Genomic DNA, 23,961 nt, shown 5'->3' with positions numbered 1-23,961 from the left:
TTTGTTATAATATATATTGTAATGGACTAATTTATGAAACATGTTATTTATTCTTAATAGAAAGAAACTATACACTATATACAAACTTCAATTCATAGAAACCTCATATAAATCTTTGCGTATTGAGATTATTGTACTGCTAGTGAACTCGATTGTCGATTGTCGACGGCATCACTGTCCCCATCACAGATGCAGGCTTGGATTGACATGTCTTCTCTGTGCAGGGTTGTCATACTGCTCGCTACGGTGGATGCATACGGGTACGACACATGCACCATCACCGCGACCCAGTTTCTGTCTTCTGCTTGTTCGCTTTGAGAAACGGTTCATGGAACATGTCGTACAACCGTTGGGCCTGAAAGAACAAACGTTTGAAGATGTGATAAATGCCGTTCTTTTTTTCGATCTCTCCCATCGATGAGTGAATTCGACCAACAAATAACAAAAGCCAGCTTTGCCAACCATAGAATTGATAAAACTAAAGCATATTCACCTTCTGTGGACCAACGCCTGGACACAGTGAAAGATCATCTTTGCTGGTTTTTACTATTTTCTCCAGCGACTGAAAATAAGACAAAACTGTACTGTCAAAAATTATGGATCTGTTAATGATGCAGGTCTATAAAGGTTATGCGTTCTGTGTTGGACTAAATGTAATGCGTCCATCAACAACACAGGTATGGAAACATAATATATCCTGCATGCATGTAAGCATAAATTGCTGCGTGGTATATCTATTACATGGCATATATGGCTTGAGCACATTATGCTGCAGCTCTCTTACCCCAAATGTTGACAGCAGAGTCTGAGCATCTGTCTTCGATACTTTCTTTATCGAGGTAAGGCAGTCAGTAAGCTGTAACAGACAGTTATGCTTATATTACACTGTAGTATTTACACCTGTGCAAGGCGAAATTGGAGAGGTGTAATGTGGAAGGTCCACTCCCAGTGTCTCAGAAACTACAAGATATGCCATTCCCTGGCTCCCAGTAGATTAAAATCGTAATTTTGGAACTGCATCCCGGATGATTTCTATTCCTGAATCACGGAAGATTTACCTGAAATTTCGTAGTCCCCAGATAATGAAAATGTTTCGTTTTATCCCACATCCTAAAAAATAAAATGTCCTGCCCCTCCCCATTAGAGGAAGAAATGGTATTTGCAATGACATTCTTTTACATGCATTTACGAATTGATGTGCAGATTTTTCAGTTCAGTGGGGTGATTCTAATATCTTCATAGTATAACTTTATTGTATTCAGACTGGCACTTGCATAGCAGACACTAGTTGTTACCTGAGCCATGTAATTGTTATCTGTTCGCTCCATGATCATATCTGGTGGTTTACTCTCAAACGCTTTGTAAGTCTCCAAATATCTTCCCGCCTCTTCGGGACTTGAAACAAGAAGTTGACAACAGAAATCATATGATCTGTTTAAACCACAAAGCATGTTGCAATGTGTAACATGTGATTCTGTAATGCTGAATGATGCTATACCTATACCTAAAGCTGCTTGCGTAGGAACAGACTGCTGCAGATGCTCGACCCTAGCGAATAGCCTTAAAGGGATACTTTCCCCTTAGAATTTGAGAGTATATTATGATAGTAGATTTATAAATAATAGCATATACCTACAAATTTCTATAATTGCGCATTTACGTCTGTTACAAAACAACATTGAATTTCGAAATTTTTTGGTGCTGACATGACACCCGCGATCGTGCTGCCACCCTGGAAAAGTTACGCATTTGCCAATTCATTTTCCACGTTACAGACCGATGGCTAATCACAAAAGTGCAATTATGTTAATACCTAAATGCTATTTAACTGAACGATATACAACTTAATAGTTGCACAGAGCATAGACTAATACTGGCATCAATGCTTTTTAAGCGTTGATGACTGTCAGTGTGAAACAGACGATCTTCCCAAATTGGCAGCTACACAACATCACATTAGCTGTTGATGTGTAGGGCTGCAGGTGGTGATTTTATACAGCTGCTTGTAAATAAGAATTCAGACAGAGATGGACTACCTCCAGGCGAGCATGAGTGTGCAGTCCACTAAAATCGCAATCTTTGCTAGTTCTTTAACATAGTGGTGTGGATCCTTCTGTAAGAAGAGAGCCACACATGATTGATTTATGGTGTGAGCTTTTAATAAGAATAATAATTTTAATATTGACACAGAAATAAAAAGTAAAGCATCTAGCCAGACCTAGATTTTTCAGGAAGTGTCGTTAAGGATTATTTAGCAATTGATTGTGTGATTTTCTCTGACACAGTATTAGATAACTCACGATGTCAACTTGCAAGAGTAGGATGCGTAGTTCATACTGCCTGCCAAGCTCCTTCAAACGTACATGTATGTAGTCTGGATGCAGCTGGTGATACCTCAAGCTGCACCGTGCCATGCCAAACATTTCATTATTGAGACATATCATGACAAGAACCTCTATTCATTTAGTATTATTCCAATGCAGATGGCAACTACATTTTACTGAGAATGAAAGTGTATTGCTAGGCGTCAACTTTGTGAGTGTTTCTGTGTTCTGTCCTTCCTTTTTTACAATTTGGTGGCACTGTAAAATTCACATTGTCACAAAACATTAATTAACATTTAGAACTGATATATTACCTGAGAAACAATACGCAGGTAGTTCGTCCCATCACATAGTCAGGAATGATATCAGCAAACTCCCATGGAACATTTCTAATGCACTTCAACACAGGATTCCCAGTCTGAAGACAGTAAAAAACTTGTCAATTTTGGAAAGCCTATTGAGTATTGATAGATTGATGTGAAAATACATGTTTGATTCCACATGTGCGTGTGAATATATTGTCATAGTTTATCATTAAAAAAATAAAGTTAAATCCCTTCCCGTGCCTATGTGCCATGTGGCGCCTAGGGCGGTGCCTATCTCCGAGGCCATGCAGCTGCTTTCACAGTAAATACTACCACGAGGGGGTTAGTCCACTGGTAGCACTGCGAGTTAACTTTCCACACTCTATCTCTATTTGCTGAGTGTTAAGCAGAGAAGCAATGTAAATAGTTTATCGTACTAGTACTAGTTATATTAATAATAATAGTTGTTTGGTACCTGTCTTGGATTGACAAGAACTGAACTGCCTTTGCTCGGCTGAACCTTCCTTACTTCTGGTTCTCCAGACCTAAAACAAACACAAATACGTAACAATGACAATGTTATCATCATAATGTAACTACTATACTAACTGCAGATGGTGCTGTTCAGTGTTGACGTTGTGTAGGCCTACGCTACAGTGCCAATGGGCAAACTTTCAGTGATAATACGAATTTACGTGTATGATACTGTACCTGGATTCCATTTTCGGTTCCTGTGCAGCCTGCATATTATATTTTGTCATATACCTATAATAGCATAAAGGTAATTATAGTTATACCTGGCCAGGTGATTACTGACACAATGATTGACATTGTGATCACTGACAGTCACCGAGTGAATCTGTGATTGGTTGCCCAAGTCACACTTTTTTACACTGTTAGTAACGCTGAGAGGGTCATGTCACCCAGGGTACTGCAGGAAGGTACCCTGGTACTAAATACTACTATCGGCTCAGGGATAGAGAAGATGTCCAGTCCTATCTTATCAACTAACATCATCCTATCCAATCACCGTACTGGACATCATATTTATCCTTGAACCCTACAATCTAATATGCCGGACCGTACCTCGCCTACTCCATTAACGATCGAGTCTAGGGAGTCGCCTAGCGGCCTACGCCTACTCCCTAACACTAACCCTAACCCTAACCCTAACCATATCAGCTAGATAGTTACCAGGGTACGTTCCGGTATACCTGACCGTACCCAGGGTACGTTCCGGCAGTACCCTGGGGGACACAGACCCTGAGCGTTAGTAACACGGTGTGTTATAGCTCTAGTACTATAGCCCGCTTAAGCCTCAGTCACACTGGGGCCGGACTGGCCACGGATTACCGCGGATGGGGCAGGATCTCCCCGGACCGTAAAATTTATAATCCGTGGCGATCCGGGTGAAAAATTACGAGATGGTCGAAAAAAAGCATCGAGCCGGATTGGGCCGGACCAGCACGGCAGCGCCACGGACCATCCTGGATTGAGCCCGGATGAAGCCGGCCCCAGCACGGAGTCACTACGGACCGCCCCGGACTGCCTCGGACCGCCACGGACCTGATCCGGCCTGGTCCGGCCCCGTCCTGGCCCATTCGTGCTCATCAGTGTTCCCATCCGTGTTGGGTCCGACTTGATCCGTAGTGATCCGTGGCCGCCAAAAACGACACGGATGGCCACGGATGGGCCCGGTTCAACACGGTGCCACTACGGACTGTCCCGGACCTACCACGGACGCGCCACGGATCGTCCAAGACTACCACGGACGCGCCACGGACCGTCCAGGACCAACCCGGATGGGGAAAACTTCCCGGACCGTCCCGAATCACCCCGGAAATTTTAAACAGTTTAAAACTTCCGGGGCGATATCCCGGAATACGCAGGACCATCAAGGACCACCCCGGACCGGGCCGGACCGTCCAGGACCCAACAAGGATCTCTCCCCGAATCAGTCTCGCCCACGTCGGAGCTCTGGAGTGACGTTCAGCCTTGACATTAAGTTTAACGGCCAGCGGCAGTTAATGTAAGCGGGCTATACTCTATAGTACTAGAGCTAGGTGTGTTAGTGTACAGTATAGCCCGACCAGGCTGTGCGACGGATTGTCTATACACATAATACAGATTGTCTATGTATTGTAACCCTAGCAATACCGTTTCTTGGAAGTTGGAGCTATGTACAGTACTGAGTACACGCACAGGTACACGCAAGCAATGTGAACAAAAATGTCAAAACATGTGATAGCGATATTCCGAATAAATTTGTTTTAAACTAAGCAACTAAGTCACACGCGACCATTTTATTCTCTAGTTGTAATTTTATATGTTCACATTATGCGATTCCTCGGGAATAAACAAACAACTAGGCAACAAACACTAACAATTTCCCACGGCGCCGATATTTCATTGGCGAGTGGCGCCCTCTATGTCACTGCATTAACAAGTAAACGTTATGCTTGTATTTACTTATTCTGAATTTGGACATTTTTGGTGTTTGTCCAAATATTTGTGTATAGTTGAGTTATACGTTATCTAGGGAAGTATGGAAGCTGCTGACGTATACTACAAGAAACCAGAATACATAGAAACGGTAAGTGGCAGTATGCTAGAAGTGAAATGTATAAAACGTCTACACTAGGGCTAGCCACAAGTTCCCATCTCGCTTAACACTACGTGGCGAGAGGACTAGTCGTGTAACTAGTCGGAGAGCCTGGTCGGTTTACACTAGGGCTAGCTCTAGTACTATAGCCCGCGGATTGCTGCCGCAGGAATCCTGCGGCAGCAATCCGCGGGCTATAGTACTAGAGCTACACTAGGGCCTACTGTGACTACAGACGGACAGACGCACCACATCAGTGACTCAGTCGGTCACAGTGTGTCAGTGTATAACTCATTTACTGATCGAAATGAAGCCCGACATAACGTGATCGGTGATGCAGAAACGACGCGGTCGCATGCTTCACCTGACTTTGTGTGTATTATAGTTGACTTATGCACCTTAGAGGTCGTTCACAATTATATAAAGGTGTACGAAGAAAAATGTTTGTTTTTTTTCACTATCCGGTATTCTACGTAACATAGTCATAGAGATACATGTATATGAATTACATGCAAAACCGCCATCGTGCCGGTTGTTTACACTGCACTCGGCTGCTAGCTAGCTCGGTTCGCTCGTTCAGCAGGCCCGTTCAAGGCACGGGCCGGCCGGTGTTCGGCGCATCGCGGCGTGAAAATGCGCGCGATGCTGGCTGGCGCACGCGGCGCGGGAAATGGATCGACATTTTTCGGAAATGCTGAAAGCGTACGGCGGGCATTAACCCCTCCCCCCCCCCAGCGTACGGTTTGTACGCTTGTGAAAATGTTGATTGTGAACGACCCCTTAATATTTTAGTAAAGTTGACGTACATTTAATGATCTGTTTCGTTATTTCAGGCATCAGGCAATAAGGTCAGCCGACAGTCCGTGTTATGTGGAAGTCAAAACATCGTCATAAATGGAAAGGTGACTTTTTTGACAAATGGCACCAGTATTACTTCTTTGATTGTGAATACCTTGCCAATGAATATAAATTGCAAATGTGGACATGTAACTCGTTGATGTCGTGAGTTTTTGAGCCTATTTATTTATTTATGAATCAGTTTTACATTGATCATGTTTACATCAATTTAACCCAGTGAATTGTATGTTTACTGTGTGTTGATGACAAGATGGGTTTTAGTGAAGAAAGGCATTCAAATGGCATTAGTTGGCATGATGCCTAATGTTATAGACTACGTCCATCTTACATGTGCGCAGCAGGCGATTCAAGGATCTTTCATCTATGTTGCAGTCGATAGTCATGTCGGAGTGCATCATTCGTGGAGACCTCGCCAATGTACGAATAGGCAGACAGTGCATCATCGGAACGCGCTCCGTCATACGACCCCCCTTCAAGAAGTTCAGCAAGGGGTAATTTATATTCTTGAGGAGTTTATAGGTTGTAGGCGAGCCTGGTAAGCAGAGATTGGTACGCTAGCCCCCCGCATTCATGCACTGTGGTAGGCATGACATTTTCATGGTGTCCCCAGAAATGCGTGCATCACGCCTGAGACTGTTCCACGTGGTGTGTGAGCCTACAACTTCTCCTGTTTATATAGGCAAGAGTATTCTCTCGTTTATGTGTGCAACTATCCTGTCATGAGAAAGATACGATCAGGTAAAAACGTTTAAAAATGTATAACTTCCACATATCTCACCACATACTCTAAAGGAGGAGACTCAAAAATATTTGTTAATTCTCCTCTCTTGCACTTTGTCTAATATTTTTCCCCACTTATTTTTTTCTTGTTTGCATTTTCCAGGGTAGCATTCTTTCCTTTGCATATAGGAGACAATGTGTTTATTGAGGAGAATTGTGTCATCAATGCTGCACAGATAGGATCTTACGTACACATAGGCAAAAACTGCATAATTGTAAGTTTTAGCTATAACATGTTATAGTATAAAACATTGATGAAGTGCTATTCCTTATTGCATGGTAATTTCTGTAATACTGTATATGTGGAAGTACAGTGCTATTTACTACAGCATGTCATTTTAGTGTGCTGTGTTCACATATATCTAACAATGTTATTAATGATCCTGCAAATAATTTCAGTTGTGGCATACCCCCACATCTAACACTTCTATCAATGTTAGCCACTAGTTTTAGTAAGATCTGCACTAGCTGCCACCTTGTTACTTATATTGACATCCGATTGGGAGTAGCGCAGATTACTCATTATTGTATATGTGCTGTAGAATAGTCGAGATGAACATGAGTTAACTGATTGCGGTTTTGATTGACAGGGGCGGAGGTGTGTGCTCAAGGACTGCTGTGCTATCGCCGATAACACGGTGCTGCCCCCAGAGACTGTGGTTCCTCCGTTCACACTGTTCTCGGGATCGCCCGGTGAGTTTATCGCAATCCATGTTCCATGGGGTTATTATATCATGTTCAGTGTGGATATTGAGCGAAATAAATTTTATTTATTTAATTACTCCTAGAAAATTATGGCCATAAAAATGTGTTAGGAAATACGGAAAATAGTCTGTGCACATGGGGTTAGATTTTTTGGGTTTATCTTTATTGCTGTTTCTGTGAATGTCTCTACATCTCTCTCTCTCTCCTTCTCTCTTTCTCTCTTTATCTCCCTCTTCTTCTCTTTCCCCCTCTTTCTTTCTCTCATCCTCGCTCTCGCACTCTCTCTCTTTCTCGTTCTCTCTCTCTCTCTCTATGTCTATCCCTAATTAACTCTATCCTTATCTTTACCTTTATCTCTACCTCTATCTCTACATCTATATATCTCTATATATTTTATCCCTTTTTTTACGTAGGTCACTACGTGGCAGACATGCCGGAATGCACGCAGGACCTGATGGTGGATGTCACCAAGAGTTTCTACCAACATTTTCTACCAATGACCAAATGATCATTCTCCTGCATAAACTATATATTTATTAATGTGTAAATATCACGCGGCTGTGAAGTGAGGAGCTGTGTTGGTGACCTGCGTTGGCTGAATGTCTCATCAGCATGTGCTTATAGCTATGTGACTCGTAAATAATTAGTGTGAATTGGTTGACACCAAGTGCTTTTAGTTGTTCAGACTTACCTTGAGTAATTTATTGTGAAAAATCATGCGCAGTGACTTTTCTTAGAGCCGCTAAGAGTATTTCTAAGACATTCGACATGTTTTTGGAAGTCTGACTGTATGCATGGTGGTAATAGTGACCACCAGGGCCTGGGCCTGAGCGTTGAGATAACTGCAAAATGTATCTGTAGAAGCTATCAGGACTGTCTGAAACCAAGGGTAGAACCAGCGTGTAGCGAGATGTAGTATTGCTGGTCACATGCAGGTCCCCTATTCCCCCTGTGTCCTTTACCAGCATCTGCTGGTCTGTCGAATGTCCGTTGACCCCTGTCATCTTTATCCATAAAAATCGTTGAAAAAAAATCAAGCTGTTTATAAAGACAGGCATGTGTCATTGCAACACGATTGTATTTTTATTTACTTTCGCGAGAGAGGGGGAGATCGTTCATTCCATAACTTGTAGGAGGAGGTAGCATGCCAGCATAGCTCTGCATCGTGTAACGGCTAGCTGTGTCTTATACTAACTTTATAATTTTATCGACGTATAGTATCAATAACTGATTACTAACGTGATTGACAAAAGCATGCGTATTTTCTCTAACCTGATAGAGGTGTGCAAACTGATTATAAACGCATGAAGAGACTATGCTAGAATTATGATCTATGACTATCGTATGCAGGTTAGTATCTTAGCTTGGGAGCATGATGATCAGTAATGTTGCGTGTTCATCAGGTACGCGGTTGTCATGACTACGGCAGTGAAGTAGTAATTCTTTTCAACGTCGGCAACAATTTTCGTTATTGCACTATACTAGTACTATGATACGCGTCGTCATAATTCGTCTCCACGTTATACGATTGCAATAAACATGCAGAAAGTGCCTTGCCTGTTATGTATAACTTTTTTTTTACATTGTGTGTTTCTGAAGGAAATGACAAATAATGTATATGTAATGTAACGTGAAAATCGTGTAGCATACAGGCGATCTGTGGTTTAAACAAATAGAGTACACCCCGTACACGCTAACACGCGTTCACACAATTGGGAACCAAAAATCTATTCTGACATAGAGAACGATCGATCGCTAGTGACAAAAATCGTGTCGCGTGAAAATTGAACCTGTTCATCCTTTGGAACGAATCGGGAAAAAAATTATGTGCCGACGTGGGTTTCTATGGCAACCGACGACAGACGAGCGATCGCATCGTGAAGGACTGAATAGTGACGTCATTACAGTGTTTGTTACACGATAAGGTATACAGTGGGAACACTGGAGCGATGCAGGCCATGGGTATAGGAGTATAGAGAGAGTATACATCGTTATTAATTGCGTTTACCTGCTAATATTTAAGTATGGATAGCAAAGATTGGTTCGCATTCCTGCACCAAGTCAAAAATACAAATTTGTAAATTTACTGTTTGATATATATATTAAAATGCTGATGCGTCATTCAATATGATAAAACATCGTTACAAATAACGAATTTATTGTAAATTATAATAAGGGTTAGAGTAAAGTAAATGAGTTTACGGGTATTTTATTATTACCACGCCGTGTATGTGGAGGGGATGCACGCGCACTTGCGTGTACGCGTGCGTGTGTGTGCCCCACATATAGCCATTTGTATTAAAGAGAGGCACCTGGATTTATTTTTTATGTCAATCTACTTCGATGAGTATTAACTCCTCATTTTAAATGTATAATTTTAACAAAACGTTACTTTATTTAGTAGAAATTAGGCAGGAGCGAATATCGGTCTCCCGCTATGCTACATGGGCGACGCCTTATGATTATTAAAATGATTGGTGGATATATATATATGTGCTTTCTGAACTACAAGTGTAATCTCAACAAAATAGCATTGTATATTCATAATATGATGATAAAGGCTGGGCATACAGCTGTACAACTGTCACACAGTAATTATATAGTGACACATCGAGAAATCTTTGGCAATTTCTACCGTCGTAGCAGGCGAAACCGCAACATATTGATTATTATATACATATAACATTTTTTATACACGATATGTATCTTGTTTGGCGCTCCTGTAACCCTTAACCTGGAGAGGAAAAACATGTGTCGTCGCGTGACCTAGTCCCCGACGTACAGGGTATGTCCTGCCACGCACTAAAAACCCTAATTAAATATTCGTGCTCTTGTGCTCGAATCCAGTAGCTACATGTATATAGACAACTCACCATAAAAATATCAAACCAGTAACGCTTGAATACATAATTATAAGGTGGTTTAGACCTCTATGTACATGCTGTGTTTATAATTAAATTTAATTATTAAAACTCAAGTCTTTGTATTCAAACCATGCAATAAGCACATGGTTATAAATAACTCTTCATAAAATTACTCGGCGCAGTAACTCATCTTTAGTGCTGCATTCTCGATGACAATTTATCATCCTTTAATCCGCAATCAGTTAGTAAGCCAACAATACGCAAAATTTGAAATATTAAACTGTTCATACACGACTGCTTTATTGTTTTCGCTTGTCTTACAAATTACAAAACACAATTATCCCTTCAGTCTAACCCTAACCCACATGATGTAATTTATTTCTTGAAAATTCCTCCTCCACCCTTAGAAATTTGCCCCGTCTGCAGCCCTGACTAAAGTACATGAGCAATGGCGCGCGGGTTGCTCGTTACCTTAGCCAGATAAGAAACGTTGCTCGTTGCTTTTAGCCAGATAAGAAACTGCGTTTCGGCCGATTTTACGCGTTTAAAAAAAACAGGAACATGCCCGAAGGAGATGTGCATGGTAAAATCCATGTCGGATATTTACGTCGGCTGCAGCATCCTGCCATTCTCTGCCGTTAGGCTAAAGTACATGAGCAACAGCGCGGATAACTCGTCGCCTTAGCCACCTATGGCAATGCTTTTCGGTCGATCTTATGCGCTTAAAAATGACAGGAGCATGATTGAAGAAGATGTGCATGGTAAAATCCGATCTTAGAATGTTACCTCGACCGCAGAAACGCGCATTTCCCTGCCGCTACACCTGCGCTGCCTCATTTATTTTAATAGCAAAATAAAAAATAACCTTAGATAATAATTGTAAGTAACCACCCCAAAAAATGCAAATTGCAAAAACAATTGCAAATTACAAAAACACAATTATCCCTTCAGCCTAACCCTATCATATATTTGATTCATTCGTTGACAATTTGGCTATTTAGGAATTTGCTCAGCTTATGGCCCTGTAGATGGGGCATAGACGTAACGCTCCTTACCGCCTGGATCTGTCTGGGAACATCACCGCGTGTCTGAAATACGTTCATCAGTAATTAAAATTAAACGTAAAATTATTTGCTATTCTCTAGCGCGCGTGCGCAGATCACACGATTTGACGGCCACCGGCGCTACAATGTCATGCGACACGCGGGATATTATCCGGTGTGTCGTCGTCCTTAGTTCTCGCCGTAGGCTTTACGCAATCGCGGCGATAGACATAGATGACGTGCGTGCAATCTATGATAGGCAACGATGGAGCACATCAGGATAGCAAAGGTAGGTGTTTACGTTTACGTGTTTGTCACGCGGGAGGCGCGCTACGGTGAGAGATCATGTCGGTACGTGGGCTGCATGCATAGCGGGCGCGATGAAGACATGCGGGTTAACATCTCCAATGACACATCGTTGTAGCCGTGTAGTGTGAAGCCTACCCCGCGCCTCTCTCTCTTCGACGCTTAAAAACATAAAGTTTAAAGCAAACAACTACGCTTGCACGGGTCGGTGCGAGAGATCTGACATGTTGCGAGATAGGACAGTAATATTTATCACCTGGATTACATAAATTAACAATTGCGAAAACTAGATGTCATGTGAAATTGCCGCCCTACAGCGAGTTGCAGTGTATCGTATTTGCTATGCAGCGGATCGATATATATACGGCACATGTGCGGGTATCTATTTATGTGGATTTTATTTTGCGTCCTTTTCATGGACGTACCTATACGAGCTACAAATATACAATAAAAGCAGTGACGTGATCATGTTGAATAAAAACATACAAAATACATTTAATATGAGCGAAATTGCGTGTGTGTAAAAATCATTGGGGTCGCCGCGTAGTACTAAGTGCTAAGCCACGTAGCCGCATGAAAGCTTTCGTATGAAATATATTACAATGATAGTCACCACCAGATGGCAGCGCATGGTCATAACACACACAGATATCCTGCAATAATGAATAACAGATTCTCTCGATTTCATCTAAGTTTAATTCAGAAGGCGAATTTCATAGACGAGTATGAAGAATAGATTAAATAAACCACTGAAATATATAGAATTTTTTTATCTTAGTTTTTAACGATTTAAAAGATCAGCAATTGCAAAAGGGAATGTGCCAATTTTAACCCTCCCCTATGCAAAGTTCGTGCGTACACTGACTTCAACAGACCCACGCGCTATATCATTGATTGAATACTGCAATAAAGCTATGTAATAAAACTGAGTGCGCTGCGTTCCGGCGCAGGTTATTTTGATATAAGTACATGCGCCATGCAATTATTCGTTTATTGTGCGGTTATATTCCTGATATATGGTGGCGTTCAACGCCGGCTTGATGTGAAGTGCGCGCGCGTGTGCCTGCATCTCTCTCGCTCTTCTCTCTCTCTCTCTCTCTCTCTCTCTCTCTCTTCCTCTGCTCTTTTCTTTTCTCATTCTCATTCGTCTACCCGCAGTCGCACCCGTGCTGCTCCTCCTCCATTGAACTCCGCTTCACCGGTCTTGTCTCTCTCTCTTTGCTCTCTCTCCTCTCTCTCACTTCATCTCTCTTCTCTCTCTCTCTCTCTTCTGCATCTCCTCTCTTCTCCTGCATGCTGTGTTGTGTGTGTGTGTGTGGTGTGTTTGATTTGTGTGTGTGTGTGTGTGTGTTGTGTTGTGTGTGTGTGTGTGTGTGTGTTGTGTGTGTGTGGTGGAGCGTGCATGCGTATACGTGCGTGTGTGTGCGCGCGCGCGTGCGTGCGTGCGTGCGTGCGTGAGGGCGTGCGGGCGGCCGCGTGTGCGTCTCTGGTGCGTGCGTGCATGCGTACTAGTCCGTTTCTAGGCATTTACTAGATTTCATGTCGCCATTGTTCGTGTACACTCGATACGCTATTGTTTGGTTAAGCGAGCAGTAGCTGGTTGTTATAAATATTGATCACACGTACTGTATAGTAACGGTGTGTCCGCGGCTCTTTCTGGTTGTTTAGGTGTGTGAAGGCAGCTGAAGTATTCTTCAATATTCTAGAACTACGGATATTGGAATTACAATATTATCATAACAAATGGTTTCCAATATCTGCAGTGGATATGGATTTTCCGCAGTATATCCATAACCCTAACCCTTTGTCCAACCTCATAATTAAAACAATATCGAGTGAATAAGAATTTAGCAACAATTTTTTGAAAGCAACGATTTTATAATCGACCTTAACTTAATTTGACAGCGGAATATTGATTCTAAGATAAATCGCATCATTTTTGGAAGTATCTATAGTCGACAGATAACGCGTAACATCGATACACTGACAATTTCTCGGTCGTGAACATAATTCTATCCAGTATTTCGCTAATTAGAGTAATGCGATTGCTCGTAACCTTAATCCGTTCGAGAAGCTTGGTTCGGTCGCGCTGTTTGTGGATGGCGTCTGCAATCATTAGCACGAATAACGGAGCGTCGCCCGTCAAGTGGGGGATGTTTCGTATGTACGGACGTTCGGAACTCGAGGTGGGAAGTGGTCAGTCCTCGTATCTAGTAAAGCTGCTTTCATCGCGGCTGTAGCGAGAGAAATCGTCACAACTCGCTCTGCTGAGCAACAGCGGACTTCATTCGGCGCTCATTGATCTTCAAACAAAGGTATCCGCGCAAAGCCTCGCTGATTGTTTGCCGCTGCCATTTGAACATCCAATTAAACCGACTCCGTGAGAGAGTCGCGCTGAGCGTGTAATGAGGGGGTGGATGAATGAGGAGGCTGGGGTGGTGGGGAGGCTGGGGTGGTGAGTAGGCTGGGGTGGTGAGTAGGCTGGGGTGGTGAGGAGGCTGGGGTGGTGAGGAGGCTGGGGTGGTGAGGAGGCTGGGGTGGTGAGGAGGTTGGCCGGTGCGTGAGAGTAGGCTGGGGTGGTGAGGGAGGCTGGGGTGGTGAGGGAGGGGCTTAAAAAGGGTGGGTGAGGAGCGTGGGGTGGTGAGTGAGGTCTGGGGGTGTGTGTGAGTGGCTGCGGCTGCGGTGGTGAGGAGGCTGGGGTGGTGAGGATAGGTGGTGTGGTGATGAGTGATGGTGCCTGTGGTGACGCAGGCTGGGGTGGTGAGGCAGGCTGAGCCGGGGTGAGGGGCTGGGGTGGTGACGAGGCTGGTGTGGTGAGGAGGCTGGTGTGGTGATGAGGTTGGTGTAGTGACGAGGCTGGGGTGGTTTGAGGGAGTGCTGGGGCTGGTGAGGGAGTGCTGGGGTGGTGAGTGAGGCCTGGGGTGCGTGAGTAGGCTGGTGTTGCTGATGAGTTTTGGTGTGGCTGACTGAGCTGGGTGGTGAGGAGGCTGGGGTGGTGAGGAGGCTGGGGGTTGGTGACGAGGGCTCGGTGGGTCGGTGAGGAGGGCTGGATGGAATGAGGAGGCTGGGTGCGTGAGGAGGTGGTCGTAGTGGTGAGGAGGTGGTGTGGTTGAGGAGGTTGCGGGTGGTGGGGAGGCTGGGGTGGTGAGTAGGCTGGGTAGCTGAGGAGGCTGGTTGGTGAGAGAGGCTGGCCGGTTGGTGAGGAGGTTGGGGTGGTGAGGAGGCCTAGGGTGGTGAGTTGGTGGGGTGGAGAGGGAGGCTGGGGTGGTGATAGGCTGGGGTGTCGTGAGCGAGGCTGTGGGGGTGGTGAGGAGGCTGGGAGTGGTGAGGAGGCTGGGGTGGTGAGTAGGCTGGGGTCGAGTGAGGAGGCTGGGTTGGGTGAGGAGGGCGGGGTGGTGAGTTAGGTGGGGTGGTTGAGTAGCTGGGGTGGTGAGGAGGCTGGGGTGTGAGGAGCTGGGAGCGGTAAGGAGGCTGGGGTGGTAAGGAGACTGGAGGGAAGAAAAGGTTGAGAAGTAAATGGCTAGGGATTAGGAGGCTGGAAAGGATTGATGAGGTTTGTGAATGCAATGCTAGTTAAGCCGTTGAGAAGTAAATGGCTAGGGATTAGGGGGCTGGAAGGATGAGGAGGTTGGGAAGCAGGGACCTAGGGATTAGGAGGTTGGGAAACAAAGGACTAGCGATTAGGGGGCTGGAAGGATGAGGAGGTTGGGAAGCAGGGACCTAGGGATTAGGAGGTTGGGAAATAAAGGACTAGCGATGAGGAGGCTGGAAGGATGAGGAGGTTGGAAAGCAAGGACCCAGGGATTAGGAGGTTGGAAAACAAAGGACTAGCGATTAGGGGGCTGGAAGGATGAGGAGGTTGGGAAGCAGGGGACCTAGGGATGTAGAGGCTGGGAGGCGGAGGACTAGGGAGGAGGCTAGAGAGATGAAAAGCCTAGGGATAAAACAGTTGGGGAAGAGGAGGCTGGAAGGATGAGGAGGTTGGGAAGCAGGGGACCTAGGGATGTAGAGGCTGGGAGACGGAGGACTAGGGAGGAGGCTAGAGAGATGAAAAGCCTAGGGATAAAACAGTTGGGGGAGGAGGAGGCTGGACGGATGAGGGTGCTGTTGGAGTAGAAGGCTGGGAGAGGAGGAGGTTAAAGAAATTAGAAGATTTGGAAGAGATGAGGCACACGAGAAACGTCTGCTAGCATTACACAGTGCTGAGACCGTAGCTACTATGTATGCTCGACCTTGCAGATAAAGTTATTGTAAGAGCCAGTACGACGTTGTGACTCGGCATTACACGGCCATGCTATTGCCGCAGATATACCGTACCATGCGAGACTCCAACATGTGCTATAAGTGGTGAATAGGTCCCGACATAAGAAAACTCGTACGTGTATGCGACCTATACTATTTGACAGCTTTTAGACATACAAGCGCTCCCTATGAGTGGAATAGTGTCGTGGCAGGTGTGATCCTACTCGGCATTAAATTCCGACTATAGAAATTCTGTTTAAGATCGCTGGAGAAAGAGCAGCTGATTTCTGCCTCAACGATCGCTCTGTGTCGTGTACAGATGTTCAGAAAAAACAGCATTGAAAATTGTTGGATCTATACGATTTGTCATTTCCCAGTGAATTTCAATCTTTGACGTTCGGGAGAGGGGTAGGTCGATGTATAGAAAGATTGAACGAAGCAGAGATAAAAAGAGAGACAGAGAAGGGCGTAGGGAGGCAAAAAGAGAGGAGGGTATGGGCAGATAAGAGTGAGGGAATCAGACGGCAATATAGGCATAGGGAGACAACCCACACTATATATCTCCAAATATCGCCCATCCTCTTCCCTGTTTGCTCTCTACTCCTTACATTCATCCCTCCTCCCACACTCTCGCCACCAGTCTCTAATTTCATCCCTTTCCCTTCCCCTGTCTCCCTCCTGCCACTCACTACCTCCCGCCTACCTCTCCTTCCCCTCCCATCCTCCCCGTCCTCCGGTGATTGTTGGTACGATCCCGTGGGGAGGCAGCGGAGTCATTTGCTGCGCCAGTAGCTGCTGGATGCAGCGTGCGTGCAGACCACACCGTAACTCTCAGCTTCACTGAATCCTTAAGTGCTCCCAGCATCCTTACTAAAATCCAGGTATCCCAGTATCCGTATAGCATCCCAGTACTCATCCGAGCACCGCAGCATCATCATCCGCCTATCAGCATTCTTATTAGCTTTCCGCATCATTAATTGTTTCCAGCATCCTATGCAGTAACATAGTATTTTTATCGGTATCCCAGCATCCCAGTATCCTCACCAGTGCATTCCCGCATACTAAACTGCGTCTCTCACCACAGAATCCTTATAGAACCTAGCAATAGTACCAGCATCCCAGCATTAGAACCAACATGCTAGCATCAGCACCAGCATCACAGCATTAGTAGGAGAATTCTCGAATTAGTAACAGCATTCCAGCATTAGTGCCCGCATCCCAGCATCAATCAAACATCAGTACCAGCGTCTCAGCATCAGTGCCAGCATCTTGTAGACGGGTAAGGCTGAGATCAGAGAATTCTTATCCGGCGCGGATTTACGCGCTAGACTAACAAGCGAGTCGCCTCGACGAGAGAAAGAGAGAGACAGACAGACGCATATGCTTGCGCAGTGATCAGTCGTGACTCACAGAAACAGGCTGGATTCGCATCCACCTCAGAGATCCGGGAAGCTGCGGCGAGCACCGTCAGAGATTTAAGAAACTGCAGCAAGCAGCGTCAGAGATTAAGCAGGCTGCAGCAAGCAGCAATAACCAGAGTGCCTGCATTGAGCATCAGCGGATAGTAGAGAAAGATTCGTCGTGCTACCTTTGCTTTTACTGACTGACTGACTGACTGACTGACTGATTGACTGAGTGACTAACTAACTGACTGACTGATTGACTGACTGACTGACTAACTGACTGACTGACTGACTAACTGGCTGACTGACGGACGGACTGGCTGACTGACGGACGGACCGACTGACTGACTGACTGACTGACTGACTGACTGACTGACCGACTGAGCGATTAACTGAGTCAGTGGAGAAGCTTGAATCGAAGAGACAATCTAACCGCTCTAGTTCACACCGGTAGAAGGAGGAGCGTCGGACACTAGCAGGACTTGTACGAAGATACTTCACAAGCTACGATTTACACTCTCTCATTCTCTCTCTCTCCCTCTCTTTTTCTTTCTCTCTCCTTCTCTCTTCCCCCTCTCTCTGACTCTCAGCTTCGGGAGATATCTGTCTCACGGAAGAAATGGTATGACTGTGTCGCGCGCCATGCTTCACATTTCGATGTGAATACAAGTGCATTAGCAAAACGCTCCTGCGATCAGCTGATGCTAGAGGAAGACGAGGAGATGATGAGGCGCGGAGGAAGAGGAGGAGGAGGAGAGCAAGACGAGGAGGAGGAAGCGCCGAGCTGTACGTAAATGAGATTAGATCTGCGGAAGCCATTATTATGGCTGTCAACGCGAGGCTGTTACAGCTTGAGCAGGGCTGACCGATCCCCCTCACCCCTCTCCGCAACTCGGCAGTATCGCTCTCACCCTTACTGCAAGCGTGGAACATGCTAGCATGACAGCCACTCTCACTCCCTGCTAGAGAGCGCACGGGGAGGAGTGTGTCAATTACTGCTACTGCATCTCACATACTGATAGATACGGTGACAACATCGTCTCCTGCAAATGCGCAGGTTGCAGGCGTGGATCACTACGATTGCCTCGATATATTGATAAATACTGTGACAACGGCTATACTAATGTTGATGGAGAAGAGTGGATGAGTACAAATCGTGCTATTGTTATTGCTACGTGGATTACCGATACATTCGGTGTACTGCTAGACTACGGTGGCAGCAGTGCTCGCTGTTCTATGGATCGCGTAAGGAGTGTATTGCAGCAGTACGGAGGTAGTGTGAGAAAGAGAGAAAGTGGATTAATGAACATCTGAAAACTGAATAACCACGGTAGCGGTAGCGCCGCTGCTATAGCTTGAGTAGGGAGTGCGTTGCAGCAGCACGGAGGTAGAGACAGAGAAAACAAGAGAGAGAAAGTGGATTACTGCTCATCTGATATACTGATAAATGCGATGTCAGTAGCAAACGCCTCTATAGTCTAGGTAGGGAGTGTGGATTACTGAACATCTGAGACCGTGATAAGTGTGTGAGTGTGAGTGAGTGCGAGCAGCAGCACATGGCGACATGATGACATTGTTGAGCTCCGTGACAGGAGCCCTCGGAGCCACCGTAGATAGGCTCTTCTTCTCCACGGACGGTTGTTATGACGCCCTGAAGAACCTCAAGAAGAAGGTACGTATGTGCGCGTAATAGGTGCGCGCGGCGCGGAGCGCGCGCGCGCGCCTGCCGGACCCGACGCGCTCCAGACCGCCATGTCTGCCGCGGTGTTGTGTGGGTTCGTGTGTGCTGGTCGACCTCGTGTAGTGCGTGGGAACGTTTGTGGTGTTCACGCTGCCGTGCGTGCGTGCGCTGCGGCGCGTGCGTACGTGTGCTCGTGTGTCGTGCTTGTGCTCGCCTTGCGTGTGCCCATGTGTATCCGCAGTCTTTGTGCGTGTGTAGTGCGTGTGCGTCGCTGCTGCGCGCTTGTGTACGCCGGTTACGTCGTGTGCGCGTATGTGCGTTTGCGCTGTCGTTCGTGTGCAGTGTGTGCTGTGTACGTGGCTGTGTGTGTGCGCGTGCGTGCGGTCGTGCGTGCGCTGTTGATGTACGTGCGTGTGTTGCCGTGGTGCGTGGCGTGCCGTGCGTTGGTTGCGTGCGGTGCGTGTGTCTGAAGCCCGGAACAGTGTCGTAGTGTGTGCTTGTGCGCGCTGTGCGTTGATGCAATGTGTATCGGCATGTCTTTGACTGGTGTGTGCTCGTGCGATGTGTACGTGCGTGCTTGCGATTGTGTAAGCCTGGTGTACGTGATGCAGGTGTGCGGCGATCGTGCGTGCGTGTGTTACGTAGTGTTCATGTGCTGTGTGCTGTCGTGATACGTTGCCGTGCGTGCTGTCGCGGCCGTGCGGTGCGTGCGTGACGTGTCGTACCGTGCATGTGCAGCTGCGTGTGTGTACGTGCGTGCGGTCGCGTGCGTGCGTGCATACGTGCGGCTGCGTGCGCGGTGCGTCGCGTGTTGCGTGCGTGCGATGCGTGCCGTGTTCTGCAGTGTATGCTGTGGGCCGCTTGCGTAGGAGGGACTGTGATCTCGCCATCGTTATTGTGCGTTGTGCTGTGTGCTTCACGTGTAGCGTCTGCACTGTGCGCGTGTGGCGCGGTGTGCTACGTGTGTGTGCGCAGTGGTGAGCGCTGCTGCGCGTGATGTTCGTGGTGTATCCGCATTGCGCTGTGTGCCGACCGCGGGCACGATGTCCGGCGAGGCGCCGGTCAAAAGCAGCTCGCGCCCGCGTTCTGTGTCACGTGCGTCGGCGTGCCGTGCGTGCATGATCTAAAAGAAGTGTGTGTGTTGCGGCATCTGCGTGGATGTGCTATTCGCATGTCTTTTGAATGCCGTTGCGTGTCGTGGGCGTCTGTAGCTGCCGCGCTGAGCGTACGCGTGTGGCGGGTTGCTGTGTACGCGCTGTACCAGTAGTGTGCGCGTCATGCTGCCTGGTTGTTTGTGCTGTTGTGGCAGCTCGCCGTCTTGCAGCCCCGCCTCCCCGTGCGGGCAGCATGGCGACCCGGCCGCGTGCGTCGGGTTGCGTTGCGTGCGGACCACGACCTTCACCGTCGCGGCCGTGCGTGCCAGTGTTGTACGCGTGTAGTGTACGTGCGCGTATGTGCGTGCGTGTGTTTAGCGTGTGTGCTGTGTGTGGCGTGCTGTGCAGCTGCTGGTGCCGTGCTGTGTCGTTGCGAATGCGTGCGTACGTTGCCGTGCCGTTCGCTAACGCTGTGTGCGTGCGCTGCCAGTGTTGTGTACGTGCGTGCGTCTGCGTGCGTGCCAGTGGCGCCCGTCGTGTGTGCGTGCGTGCCTGCGCTGATGCCGCTGGCGCTCGTCGGCTCTTGCTGTCGCTGGAGTGTGTGTGTGTGTAGTGCGCTTGACGTGCTGGGATGTGTGTATCCGCCATGTCTTTGTGCGTGTTCGTGCTGCGGGTGCAGTGATGGCGCGCTGCATGTGTCACGCGTGTGCGGTCGCTACCTGTACGCCGTGTGGCCGTGAATGTACGCGTGTACGTGTGTGCGCCGTATGCTGCGTCGGTGTGCTGTTCGTGTGTGGTATCAGATGCTGCGTCGTGCGTGCGTGGCGTGCGTCGCGTGCATTGGCTGCGTGATGCTGTACGTCGGTGCGCTGTGGCGTGCGTGAATCCGTGCCGTGCGTTAGCGCGCTGTGTCTCGCATGGTGTGTGTGTGCTGCGCATGCGTCGGCATGTCGTATCGCATGTTCTTGGCGCGCTTGTGGTGTTGCGTGTGCGTCGTGTGCGCAGTAGCGCGTGGTGTGTACGGCAGTGTACTGTGTGTGCGGTATAGTGCGGTTGGCTGGTTCGTGTTCTCGTGTGTTGTGTGTTCGTGGCGTCGCGTGAACCGTGCAGCTGCGTGCGTTTGCGTGCGCTGGCTTGCGTGCGACCGCGCGGATACTGTCAGTGCGTGTTGTACGTGGCCGTTAGTATGCGCTGCAGGCGGCGCCGTAGCGTGTCGTGCGCGCGTGCGTGCGTGCGTTGTTGTGCGTACTGCGTCGTGTGTACGTGTGGTGCGTGCTGCGTGCGTGCGTGCGTGAAATGTGTCCTGAGTGTGTTGTCGTGCCGCGCTTGGCGTCCGTGCATGGTTGTATCCGCATTTGTCTTTGTGCGTGTTCGTGTGCCTTCGTGTCCGCGTGTGGTGTGTGTACGCGTGTACGTTGTGTGCGCCGCCGTGCATGTTCGTGTGTGTGTGTGGTGGCCGTGTCGTCGTCTCCTGTGTACGTGACAGACCGCGCGACGGTGGTTCCGCTGCCGGTGCGCGCACCGCATCGGGCGGCCTCGATCACAGCGTCCCGGCGGGTCGCCGCCAGACCTGGCTCGGCTTGCTGCTGATCCCTGTGTGCACGCGTCCGGTGCGGGTGCCGGTGCGGTGCGGTGCATGTCGTGTGTCTGCAGTGTCGTGTGTGCGCGTTCGTGCTTGCTGTGTTATCGACTGTCTTTGTGGGCTCGATAAGTCGGTACCTCCTGTGTCGTTGCGTGTGGTGTGTTGGCGCTGGCTGTAAGCTGCCGTCGTGCCGCGTGGTGTACTCGTGTACGTGCGTGGTGCGCGTATGGGCGTGCTCGCCCGGCGCGGCGCATGGCCTGTGTGTGTATGCCGTGCGTGCTGTGCGTGCGCGGCTGCAGAGTGTATTGTACGGGCCGAGGCGCGGTCTTCCGATTGTGCCGTGCGTCGTGTCGATGCGTCGTGTCGTGAGTGTGTGTGTGTGCGCGCGCTTGCGTGCTGCACTTATGTTCGCGTGTCTTTCGTTGCGTGTTGTGTGGTGTGCTGCCGTCGTGCGTGTGTTGCGCTCGTGTTGTACCGCGGTGTACGTCGTGTGTGCGTATGTGCCCGTGCGCTGCTGCTTCGCGGCGGTGCCCTCACCCTTTTTTGTTTGTGTTGTGTTGTGTGGCGTGTGGTTCTCTGTGTGATGTGTGTGCGTGTGCCGCTGTCGTACGTCGTGCGTGTTGCGTGCGTCGCGTCTGTTGTTTGTTGTGTCGTGGGTGTCTTTTGTTCTTCTGTTGTTGCTGCCGTTGCCGTGTGGCATGTGTATCCGCATGTCTTTGCTGGTGCGTGCTGCGCCCCGGGGCCCGGCGAGGCTCTCGTGCGTGGTGCGCGCGTGTGTGGGCCTGTACGCTGCGTGCTGTACCGCGATGCCGTGCGCCGACCGCGCGCGCGGCGGCCGGCGCGAAAATTGTGGCGTGCCGGCGCCGCCTGTGTCGTGTGTGTGTGCGTGTGAGCACGTCCAGTGAAGTCCTGCACTTCGGCACGCCGCGCATCGTTGCTCGCCGCGCAGTCGGTGCTGCTGTGGTGGTGTACGCTGCTTGCGTTCATACGCGAGTGAACAAGGCGCATCGGCGCCCTGTACCTCCGAATGTCACCACTGTCTCAGCTACGTCGCACGGACGGCGCTGCAGCAAATCGCGTTGTATTTTTTCCTCCTCGATGGTTATTTGCATCTCGTGCCGTGTTACTCGCGGTAGCACTGCCATTCACGCACGCAGCGCTCGTTTTGCTCGCAGTTGCTGCCGCCGCTGGCCAATCATGGCTACGCTGATGCCGTGCAGATGCGAGGCGTGTTTAGGCTATAATGATTACATGCCCACATTATAATACGCCGGATCCGCGCGTTGCGCGATGTATTGTTGAGCATTTAGAGCAAAGATTTCTGCTGGATGGGAAATGAATCTTTCATCGAGAACAGCCACATAGTCGCCACCACCGCGTTCGCAACACACTGCTTGCTTGTATTAGTGAAGAAGATAGCCGGTACAGCGTATAGATAAACATGGTTAATGCTCAGGGCAGTCACGATCTAGGGCTAGGGCTGCGTTTTAGCGATTACTATCAATTGATCATTGTGGAGTCAACTTAGACTATAGAATTACCAAACGCGCGATGACGCTGTCCCAAGCACGACTGTAACTCGATCATGTTAGGGTCGTAGGTTTTAGTGAGCTTCGTTTGACATCAACACCGTCCTGTCAACGGTGACAACCTTATGAAGACGTCGCAAACCACTATGAAACGTGACAAACATCGTGTAACGTGACAAACACTATGAAACGTGACAAACACCGAGTAACGTGACAAACACCGCGTAACGTGACAAACACCGCGTAACGTGACAAACACCGTGTAACGTGTCAAACAGAGTGTAACGTGTCAAACAGGGTGTAATGTGTCGAACAATTGCTGTCGCATTCAAGTCCCTTCATGTGATGATGATGCCGCATGCAAGCGTATACACGGCACGATCACACGCGTGTCTGCGCGGGTTACTCTTGTCTCTATCGATCTCATGTTATCGGCTGCAAACCAAAGCAATCTCGCCCGCCCGCCCGCGAGGACCGAGTGCAGCGCACCAACAAAAGAGCGGTATCCGTAGACATCAGAGTATCGCATGAAATAACGAGAGCCGTAGTTATCAGGGTAGTGCGTGAAATAACGAGAGCCGTAGTTATCAGGGTAGTGCGTGAAATAACGAGAGCCGTAGATATCAAGGTAGTGCGTGAAATA

At 48.1% G+C, this 23,961-nt stretch overlaps 4 protein-coding genes across 6 annotated transcripts in view; 2 read left to right on the top strand and 2 right to left on the bottom strand.

The window, feature by feature from the left end:
- Positions 1-30: 30 nt before the first annotated feature.
- LOC106810071 (DNA excision repair protein ERCC-1-like) lies at positions 31-4,821 on the bottom strand. Its single transcript, XM_014813333.1, has 10 exons — positions 4,787-4,821; positions 3,341-3,394; positions 3,105-3,174; positions 2,639-2,742; positions 2,301-2,400; positions 2,037-2,113; positions 1,296-1,395; positions 785-856; positions 494-562; positions 31-355 (listed from the first exon to the last, which is right to left on the bottom strand). The coding sequence occupies exons 2-10, from the start codon at positions 3,388-3,390 to the stop codon at positions 278-280; spliced, it is 720 nt and encodes a 239-aa protein (XP_014668819.1). The 5' UTR covers positions 3,391-3,394; positions 4,787-4,821; the 3' UTR covers positions 31-277.
- LOC106810072 (dynactin subunit 5-like) lies at positions 4,655-9,144 on the top strand. Of its 3 annotated transcripts, none has more exons than XM_014813336.1 (7): positions 4,655-4,658; positions 5,169-5,222; positions 6,065-6,133; positions 6,462-6,580; positions 6,973-7,084; positions 7,460-7,562; positions 7,988-9,144. In XM_014813336.1, the coding sequence occupies exons 2-7, from the start codon at positions 5,175-5,177 to the stop codon at positions 8,080-8,082; spliced, it is 546 nt and encodes a 181-aa protein (XP_014668822.1). In that variant the 5' UTR covers positions 4,655-4,658; positions 5,169-5,174; the 3' UTR covers positions 8,083-9,144. The 3 variants fall into 3 exon arrangements, with proteins under 3 accessions (XP_014668822.1, XP_014668821.1, XP_014668820.1); XM_014813335.1 differs by lacking the exon at positions 4,655-4,658 and adding an exon at positions 4,815-4,833; XM_014813334.1 differs by lacking the exon at positions 4,655-4,658 and having other exon boundaries at positions 5,056-5,222.
- Positions 9,145-13,984: 4,840 nt separating this feature from the next.
- On the bottom strand, positions 13,985-18,373 carry LOC106810067 (max-binding protein MNT-like). Its single transcript, XM_014813331.1, has 4 exons — positions 18,344-18,373; positions 17,948-18,077; positions 14,463-14,592; positions 13,985-14,021 (listed from the first exon to the last, which is right to left on the bottom strand). The coding sequence occupies exons 1-4, from the start codon at positions 18,371-18,373 to the stop codon at positions 13,985-13,987; spliced, it is 327 nt and encodes a 108-aa protein (XP_014668817.1).
- An 80-nt stretch (positions 18,374-18,453) lies between these two features.
- The window catches only part of LOC106810066 (myotubularin-related protein 6-like), a 46,333-nt gene continuing 40,825 nt past the window's right edge, over positions 18,454-23,961 (top strand). Inside the window, exon 1 of the mRNA XM_014813330.1 lies at positions 18,454-19,104. Coding sequence (XP_014668816.1) covers positions 18,997-19,104 — 108 coding nt within the window. The 5' untranslated portion in view covers positions 18,454-18,996. The remainder of the gene's footprint in view (positions 19,105-23,961) is intronic.

This window comes from Priapulus caudatus, unplaced genomic scaffold, assembly GCF_000485595.1.
Source record: "Priapulus caudatus unplaced genomic scaffold, Priapulus_caudatus-5.0.1 Scaffold408, whole genome shotgun sequence".
NCBI lineage: Eukaryota > Metazoa > Priapulida > Priapulimorpha > Priapulimorphida > Priapulidae > Priapulus > Priapulus caudatus.
Note: the sequence above shows the minus strand (reverse complement) of the source record. Positions and strands in the feature narration are given on the sequence as shown.

Excerpts from the sequence above, each read along its gene's own strand:
- LOC106810071 (XM_014813333.1), bottom strand. The coding sequence starts at position 3,390 with ATGACAAAATATAATATGCAGGCTGCACAGGAACCGAAAATGGAATCC. Across the intron at positions 3,175-3,340 it reads GAACCGAAAATGGAATCCAG|GTCTGGAGAACCAGAAGTAA; the intron begins GTACAGTATCAT and ends TGTTTGTTTTAG. Across the intron at positions 2,114-2,300 it reads TACTCTTGCAAGTTGACATC|AAGGATCCACACCACTATGT; the intron begins GTGAGTTATCTA and ends CTCTTCTTACAG.
- LOC106810072 (XM_014813336.1), top strand. The coding sequence starts at position 5,175 with ATGGAAGCTGCTGACGTATACTACAAGAAACCAGAATACATAGAAACG. Across the intron at positions 6,581-6,972 it reads TTCAAGAAGTTCAGCAAGGG|GGTAGCATTCTTTCCTTTGC; the intron begins GTAATTTATATT and ends TGCATTTTCCAG. Across the intron at positions 7,085-7,459 it reads TAGGCAAAAACTGCATAATT|GGGCGGAGGTGTGTGCTCAA; the intron begins GTAAGTTTTAGC and ends TTTGATTGACAG.
- LOC106810067 (XM_014813331.1), bottom strand. The coding sequence starts at position 18,373 with ATGCTAGCATGTTCCACGCTTGCAGTAAGG. Across the intron at positions 18,078-18,343 it reads GTTCCACGCTTGCAGTAAGG|CATGGCGCGCGACACAGTCA; the intron begins GTGAGAGCGATA and ends CGAAATGTGAAG. Across the intron at positions 14,593-17,947 it reads GAGAGAGAGAATGAGAGAGT|CCTCGTCACCACCCCAGCCC; the intron begins GTAAATCGTAGC and ends TCACCACACCAG.